Consider the following 8,663-nt stretch of genomic DNA (forward strand, 5'->3'; position numbering starts at 1 on the left):
CTTTTTGTGTGGAGTAGTTCGCTGACGTTCACGGAGCATGCGCAGTAAGCGCTGTTTGGTTTTCCTGTTTCTAATGTCACATGATAAGAGGAAAGTCCAGCTTCGGTCGACCACAATCTCCCAAATTTACTTATGTCAGTGTAAGTCATCTAACATGGCAGGTCAGTGAATGTTTAACTCTTTTCTAATAAACATCGTTCGTTTAAAGTTATTAACGGATGCTCATATTTTAAGGCAACAACAGAAAGGAAGAGGCAGTTAAAGCTAACGGTGTGGCCCACCTATCGTAAAAAAAAAATGAAACAGTTTTATGACTATAAATGTAATAAAGAGTTTGGTTTTGAAAGGAAATACGTAGAAGTCTGGAGAATTTGCAGATATTCGGCGCTTTCCGCTGCTACTCTTACTTTTTAACTTGGTTAAACATGAGTCAGCATTTTTTTGCTGCTGAACTTGTTTAAAGCTTAAATGTCAAACTTTAATCCATTTTGTGGGCAGGCAAGTTCACATTGATAACCCTGCAACTAATTTCAAGTAGATATGTTCACCATAGTATTGACGATAGCAGATTTGTTGTGTAAAGCATGTATTCTTTTCTTTTGTGTTTTTATTCTAATCTAAACATATCAGCTGTTTGTTCTCTTTGTATCTATACATGTACCACTAGTAGAACATAAATGCGTATGTATTTTTTCATACTCTTGATGTATTGCCATACGTTTATTTTTATTATGACTCTGAACCGAAAGCTGTCGATTATCTTGATTATGACGTAATACTGCATGTAGTAATATACATTTTAAAAAATTAATAGATATCAAAATGTTTAAAATATTAATAAACGTTTAAAGCATACAGATTAAACATATTTTGTGAATAAAACATAATGTTTTATCAATCCACCTCTTTATCCTTGGAGGCGATTAAAAATGCTGATTATAATTATGAAAACGACCTCAGCTAGGAGATTTATAATGCCTCTTAGCCAATAGCATTTATTGTTTAAAACCTCTTGCCATTATCAGACTACAATATTTGCAGATCATTAAAGGTTACTGACTTTTAGCATTGCTTACTTGCATAGGAAAAGCATTTCCCTGACTAACGAGGCAATAATAAATAAAAAAAAAAAACACAATTACATTATATTATACACTGCCTGACCAAAGAAAAGTCACCAAATAGTGCGTAAGCAAATAGCCACTATTTAGCAGCTTCTGCAACATTATATGCCCAAAGAATTAGGCCAGATGAATACTTGAACATACTGAATGATCAGGTTATTCCATCAGTGTATTTGTTTTCTTCCCTGATGTCAGTAATTCCCAGATGACAATGCCAGCATTTATGAGGCTCAAATTGTAAAACAGAAGTAGAGGAAGCATTAGAGATCATTTTTGCTCATGGATCGGTTCCCACAGAGTCATGATGACTATTGTTACAGTAGGAGGAAATCGAGGGAAGCTTGCCAAATTCATAAAACCATTCTGGGTCACAAATAGACAAATAGGTCTTCTTAATAGACAGAATTAAGTTACAAAGTGGCTTATAGACAACAAAGTGAATGTTTTGAAGTTATCATCCTAAAGTTCTGATCACAGTCCCCATAGAAAGTGTTTACTCAAGTTGAAAAGATGTAAAAGGTTCAAGCAGCTGACAGTTAAAGAAGTTAGAAGAAATGAAGAAGAAAGTCATAAAAAAAATCCTGTAGTTATTCTGTAATTTACCGTAAAAAGATCATTTTCAAACTGAACTATAACAACAAAGAATTCCAACTGATTTAATAATCACATTTTTGTCTTGTTTTTAAAAACTATTACAACCAGCCATTTTTGCCTCCTAGGGTGAGCCTCTAAGAACCATGACTCTGCAAACTCCTCGCACATCAGCGTTCACCTTTCAGTCTGCGTTGCACAGTGCCCACGTTCTCCAGTGTCTGAATGAGCAGAGGCAGCAGGACATCTTGTGTGACGTGACGTTGTTGGTGGAGGACCAGAGTTTTCGGGCCCATTGCTCGGTCCTGGCCTCATGCAGCGAATACTTTCGTAGTAGGGTTACTAGTGTCACCAGACAGAATCCCATCATCTCCTTACCTGAAGAGGTTGGTGCTCCAGCATTCACCTAAATGATTTTATAAAACTGCTAGTTATGTTCTGTAGATTATGTTAAAGCATCATCTGTTTGAAGTTTTACGGAATTTTTTCATGTTACAATCGCAAACTTCCATATGTGTACTTTATGTGATGGACCAACTCAGAGCGTGGCTATTTACCCCAAGCTTTGTGCTTCTCATGGTGGGTTGCGTTATAACTACACATTTCCAAGACATAGCTGACTTGCTGAGAGCGACAAGAGAGTTACTGAGAAAAACATCCGTTTCTGGGGAAGCTGCAAAAATCCCCACCTCCTGGAGTTTGCCTTTTCTATAAGAGAGGGAGAAAGAAAGCCAATATGAAAACAACGCAGAAGGAAGTCTTATTCATATTGGAGTTCGTATGTTCCATTAGTCTGGAAAAAACTTCTGAAACAATGACTAAAAACCCACTGGTTTAGAATTACTGTTAATAACACCTGGACAATTCATCAATATATTTGATGAATATTTGTTTGATGATTTTGATGGTGGCATTTGACAAAATGTAATGCTTATTGCTTGTTTCATAATTGGGGACTGTATTGTGTTTTTGTGGCGTAAAACACTTTGAACTGCCCTGTTGCTGAAATGTGCAATGCAAATACACTTGACTCATTTGCAGTTTGCCACTAACCATGTAGGAGCCACAGCAAAGACACTAAAGAAAGTGTTCTTATCAGCTTACTTCTGATCAGAGACCAGAAGTGAACGTTGGGATTTTTTGGCAAAATTCCATGTGGCAGGAATCCAACACTGTGCATCACCCTAAACAAATCACCCCCACAATGAAAAATGGTGGAAGCATCATACCATAAGGATTTCTTTCAGCAGAAGCATCAAAACTGGTTAGAGTAAGACGATTCAAACTAACATATGAGAAGAAAATGGTCAGAGGTTGTAGAATTGTTCACTTATGAACTACTTTGTGTTGGTACATCACAGAAAATCCCAATAAAATGCATGGAGGTTTGTGGTTGTGACTTGACAGTTATTAGAACGTATTTAAGAGCATACTATGTTTAAGTTTATAAAAATTAAATACAGCTGTTTTTATTGTAATAACCAGTGCTTCTTTACAAGGTTAGCCAAGTTTTATTTCAGCTTTTTATGGTGCCGATGCTTCTGGTTTAACAATTGTCTGTTTTCTACAGGTGACCGTGGAGGGGTTTGAACCCTTGCTTCAATTTGCCTACACATCAAAGCTGCTTTTCACCAAAGAAAACATCCATGCCATTCTTACCAGTGCTGAGATTTTAGGATTTCGCAACTTGGAGTCAGGTTGCTTTGATTTCCTCATCCCCAAGTTTTCAGAGACCAAGAAAACCTCCCAGGCGGTCAGGAGTAAGCGCTGCTGTCAAAGCTCAGAGCACGGTACCAGTTTGGACTCCTGTGTAGAAGGTAGCCATGCAAAATCATTTGAGTCAAACAGCTCAGCTTGTCCAGGGGGTGATGAGCAAACCGACTTCTCATCACAGTGCCCTCAGAGCACACAGGGTCAGGCAAACAGTGGGGAGGAACAATTTTGTTTTGAGAACTGTGGGCCGCAAATGACTCCCTTATCTTTAGAGTTAGCAAATGGTGTGTGCCCCCTGTTGTCTTTGCCGTGCCCAGGCCCTGACAAAGCCGATCATTCCTCTCATTTTTGCGAAAAAGACATTTTACAGATTGGGGATGTAAGTGATGGAAGTGAGTTGAGGAGTGTGGTAGGGTGTGACGCAGAATGTGAGCTGTCAACACCAGGAGATGAGAATCCACCAGAAATCACTGAGGTGGGAAGCACAGATAATGAACCGACTGTTGAGACACTTGGTGCTGAAGCCAGCTGTGCCTCAGCCTCCTGTCCAGTAAAGACGTCAACGGCGGAAGATTGTACTGCAGTATTACAGCAAGATGAGGTTTGTCCTGAGCAGGGAGCTGCTGGCGGGTTATCAAGACCTGCCTTAAACCCCCAAAGCTTAGAGGCAGCAAATGGAGAGCGCAGCCATGTAGAGAGGGAAGTGGCCGAGCATTTAGCTAAAGGGTTTTGGTCTGACCTGTGTCCAGGTCAGTCTCCACCGCCATCCCTTGATTCGGCAAGCCAAAACAATATGACCAAGGCCTCAGACTTTCACTGGCTCAGACACTTGGATCTGAACTCCAGTGTAGGCGACTGTCCCTTCCTACGGGATCTCGATACAGATGACGAGCCTGGTACACATGCTGACAACTTTTCACAAGCAGAGAAGAGTCCCTGCATGTCCTCCCCACTCAATTCTGGGGACGAAAGTGAACTGGAAACAGACGGGGACACGGAGGCCAATCACAAAAGAGCAGCAGAGGTCATTGTCATAGACAAGCAATTTTATTCTATAAGTTTAAATAGATAAAAGTACATCTAACATCTCAGTCTTTTTTTATAGATTCAGCTCCCATTCCCGGTGGAGCAGATCTCTGAACTGAGCAGAGCTGCATTCCAACAGCTCGTTAGAGACCATCGCCTGACAAAAGAACAGCTTGAGTTTGTCCACGACGTCCGCAGGCGAAGTAAAAACCGTGTGGCAGCACAGCGCTGTCGGAAGAGGAAGCTCGACAGCATACACCAGCTGGAATGTGAAATTAAAAAATTAGTAAGTTCACTTTTATGTCTTCAGCTTTCTTATTATAAATCAAGGCTTTAGTCGTAACACTTGATAGGACCATCATTCACATTAAATAAATAGTTCTACACATATAGCATCTAAACATAACTCCTATTTCAAAAACATTTTTGGTTTATGCAAATGCTACTTTCTAAACTTTTAAACCATTGTCACATTGCTTTGAGTGGTTATTTACACAAAGCTGATCTTATATTTATGTAAATTGGTGAACCTAAAACTTTACTTCAGTTTAAGGGCTCGTTACTTTATTGATTTTAACTCTGTTAACCAATACTTCATATTCCCCTGAATTAACCATGATGTTAGGAAGTGTTTCTCTTTTTATTATTTAGCTGTTGTTTCAGCATCTCAATGACTGAAAATATAGACCAACTGTGGACAAATCTAATTAGCCTAATACATTAGTATGGTGACTGTGATATCCTGAATTATAGTATCTTACCAAATATTGAAGGAAAGCAGTCTGTTGCAATTGTGGCATCGCACACATCAATATTTTAATCATGAATGCAGATTTATTTTGGTGCAGAGTTTCAAGTATAATAAAAAAATATATATCTGTCTAAAGGAAACCGTAAAAAGTAAAAATGAAAATGTATAAACTAATGAGTTACTGTCTTTATATCCTTTTAATCTATCTGTGATTTATTTCTGTCTCACAGAAAAGTGAAAAAGAGCAGTTGATTCAGGAGCAAAAAGAGCTGAAGAAAAATCTTGCAGAGATCAAGCAGAATGTGTGTGGCCTCTGTAAGAGCGTCAACATCGAGCCTGACCAGGACCACTTGCAGCTTCTCGCTAACCTGTCTTCATCTGTCTTTCCCGTCTCATCGCCCAGCCTTGTAGCAAATAACATAGAGTCACAGCTTGCCGTTGAAATGGTGAGTTCCTCTTTAGAGTGTGGACCGATGGAACCACCTTTAGTTTCCGTTCAAACTGCAGTGCCACCATCCTGCACAGAGGACACAGGCTGTCCTGTCTCTGCTCCTTCGCTTAGTTCCTGTTTGGACATGTCCAACAGCTTGTAATTGGGTCACAGTCTCAGTGTTATTCTGAAATTTACAGGACCAAAAAGCAAACGGTTGATCATCGTTTTACACTGCAGTCCTCTTTTTGCAAATGCTTCCTTTTTATTTCATTGACTCATGTCCTGCTTTAAAGGAGGAACTGAATCCAAACACAAATATGTATCATTTCATTTTCTGTGAATCTAACGGGCATTTCTCCACAATGAACACAGAAATACGTATTCATGATTTCAATAGTAATGCACTGGTCCCAAATGAAGTCTTTAGGATGTTTCTAAGCTGAAGGTAGTTTTTCTCAGGGAAAATTACAACCTGATTGTATTTAAATCCCACTTTACAGCTATTTTCCAGACAAAATAATTATTCATTGCGCTTTTTTAACAATTAAAAATTGTTCAGTAGATTACAAATAAATTTTAGAGCTAAACTACCTTCTCAGCAGCATTATGCAATTGCACATGCAGACTACGGTAATTTTCATCCTCTTACATTTTGAGAAATGGTTCTATAAAATTTGATAGTGTTTTGTGGAAATGTTAGAACTTATCTGATATGAATAAAAATGTGCCTTATGCTTCAGTATACTATTAAATCAACAAGATTATGTTGTTTAATGAAAAAATGTTCATTGTTTTAAGGACTGTTGCACATTAACCCAATACTAATGTTGATGGCATTATCTTTAAATGTTAGTACTTCTGCATGTTGAGCATTGTTTTTATAAAATGGTTTTATGAATTACAAATTCAAATAAACATTTTGTTAATAATCAGTTTTCTTTAAATCATTTTAACACACCACAGTCAGGGATTTTTTTCTGTTTTCTGTACATTTGCAAACTTTGGCCAGCAGATGGAAGTGTAGCTCTGCCTCAAAAGCTTGACTTTATTGATTAAATACAAAAGTCTTCAAATTTAAAATTTATTTTGGATTCTTCATACCAATTACCATTAGTAACCTTATTTTGCAGGCCATTATTTTTGAATAAAAATGAAAAAAAAAACAGATTTCAAACAACATATAAGTTTGATCGCATAAAGCCCAAGGTATTACGGTATAGTCATCATATTCTTATGTAACCAAATTGACCAAATGAGCATCATATGGCCTTTTGCTCCATTTGAAACTGAAATTAGATTACTGAACTGAGATGCAAACACTCTCTCACTTAAGTCCCCTGTCATATAGAGAAAGCAAAATAAACTATTTGATTTTAAATTGTACAAACCATGAATTGAAGTGCTTTTTAATCTACAAGGGTTGATATGGCTTATAGACTCTTAGAACAAGAATGTGGTATTATTAAGAAAGGCATAACCTTTAATAAAAAAAAAAATCTTGTCCCTAAGATACAGTCATCAAAACATCATGATGCTCACAAAGCATTGCCAAATCCTTTGATGAGTTTACTACGTCAATCTAACTCTTCTGAAGAAGAAAAGTGTTTTTGCATTTTGTCAATGTGAAAGGAATTTCAAATTGAGCATACAGGAATGTTTTAAATAAGATACAGATAACCAAACAAGTGTTTTCTCCTCTCCTGAAGCGCCACTGTCTGGCAACTTCTGGATGCGTTCCTGCTGCACCTGAAGCAAAAGACTGGACTACTTGTTATCAGATTTATGTTTGTTGCAGCATGGATCCATCTAAAAGTTGATAACAAAAACTATCTGGCACACAGTTGTTTTAATGGGATGGTATTATATATTTTCCAGGTGCTGCATAGTTTTATTTTGTAGCACAATCAACTAACTATGTTACCTTCAATTGTTATAAAAAACGCTACATATATAGAAAACATGATTCAAAAGAAATTTGACGCCATGAAATTGGGCATCTATCTCTTTAAGAAGCTCCTACTCTTTTCCTCAGGAAGTCATTACACAATCCTTCTCATGTTGTTTACATCAGTTATTAGAAGTGCTGGACTCGGGCATGCTGTGGTGACGTTGGGAATAGGGCGACCCACGTTTGGAGGCCTTGAGTCCTCGATTTGGCCGTCGCGGGTTCGATTCCCGAACCCGTCGACATTTACCACATGTCTTCTCTCCTTCCCCCTTGTCAGCCTACTTTCAAATAAGGGACACTAGAGCCCACAAAAGACCCCCTGGAGGAGAAAAAAAAAGTGCTAGACTCAGAAGTAGTTTCTATGATGAGCTCAGCAGACTCGCAGTTCCAACAGATGTTTGCTTACTGCTGCTCCCGCTAGTTTGATGGAGTTGGGTGAGGAAGTTGTTAGGGAAGAGTGCTCTGTGACGTGAAAGTTTGCCTGGAGATTATAGGTCCAATGAGGAGCTTTGTGGCAATAGGCAGCACTTTGTGAGCACAAGCATTTATGTACCCGCAAATGTTTTCCTGCGGGAGAGTCAAGGATTCCTAAAACATGCGTTAAAAGGTATCTCATCCAGGTGTGTTTTTGATGAGGGAATAACATAACATGATATAAAGGCAGCATTTTTTTTTTCAAACTTTGTAATATTATAAAGTGATAGAAGATTGAATTCAAAGTCGTTGCAAATTTGTCAATAGGCCTTTGTCCACTGATAATAATTTTTTTTTAATATCAGTTGAAATGTAATGGCTATAACTTGTGGATGGTAAAATAACTTTAAAAAACCTTTGCCTGATATATTACCGAGTTTAAGCATTGCGTATAGAACAACAAAAAGAAAGAATTTTATCATTCAAAAATAGACAAAAGCAACTTCCAAATCAGCATGGGATAAATGAATTTGTAAAATTGTCTTCGCAGAAAGAATAGGGCTCTAATGCTCAGTGTTTGTGTTTTAAATACAGTTTAGATCTTGGAGCATTGTAGTGCAAAAGTAAGATTCAAGCTATACGGGACGAGAGACTTGATTTGAG

The 8,663-nt window shown here is 37.9% G+C and overlaps 1 protein-coding gene across 2 annotated transcripts; it reads left to right on the forward strand.

Moving 5' to 3' along the window:
- Positions 1–8: 8 nt before the first annotated feature.
- Positions 9–6,570, forward strand: LOC122832682 (transcription regulator protein BACH1-like). 2 transcript variants are annotated; one of them, XM_044119676.1, is made up of 5 exons: positions 9–161; positions 1,844–2,101; positions 3,286–4,452; positions 4,534–4,740; positions 5,436–6,570. In XM_044119676.1, exons 1-5 carry the CDS (start codon positions 81–83, stop codon positions 5,796–5,798), a joined length of 2,076 nt encoding a protein of 691 aa, XP_043975611.1. In that variant the 5' UTR covers positions 9–80; the 3' UTR covers positions 5,799–6,570. The 2 variants fall into 2 exon arrangements, with proteins under 2 accessions (XP_043975611.1, XP_043975612.1); XM_044119677.1 differs by having other exon boundaries at positions 132–161; positions 1,827–2,101.
- Positions 6,571–8,663: the final 2,093 nt, after the last annotated feature.

The sequence above is a fragment of the Gambusia affinis genome, linkage group LG06, assembly GCF_019740435.1.
Source record: "Gambusia affinis linkage group LG06, SWU_Gaff_1.0, whole genome shotgun sequence".
NCBI classification, from domain to species: Eukaryota; Metazoa; Chordata; class Actinopteri; order Cyprinodontiformes; family Poeciliidae; genus Gambusia; species Gambusia affinis.

Coding starts and splice junctions, on each gene's coding strand:
- LOC122832682 (XM_044119676.1), top strand. CDS start 81: ATGATAAGAGGAAAGTCCAGCTTCGGTCGACCACAATCTCCCAAATTT. Junction 162..1,843: donor TAAGTCATCTAACATGGCAG/GTCAGTGAATGT, acceptor TTTGCCTCCTAG/GGTGAGCCTCTAAGAACCAT. Junction 2,102..3,285: donor TCATCTCCTTACCTGAAGAG/GTTGGTGCTCCA, acceptor TGTTTTCTACAG/GTGACCGTGGAGGGGTTTGA.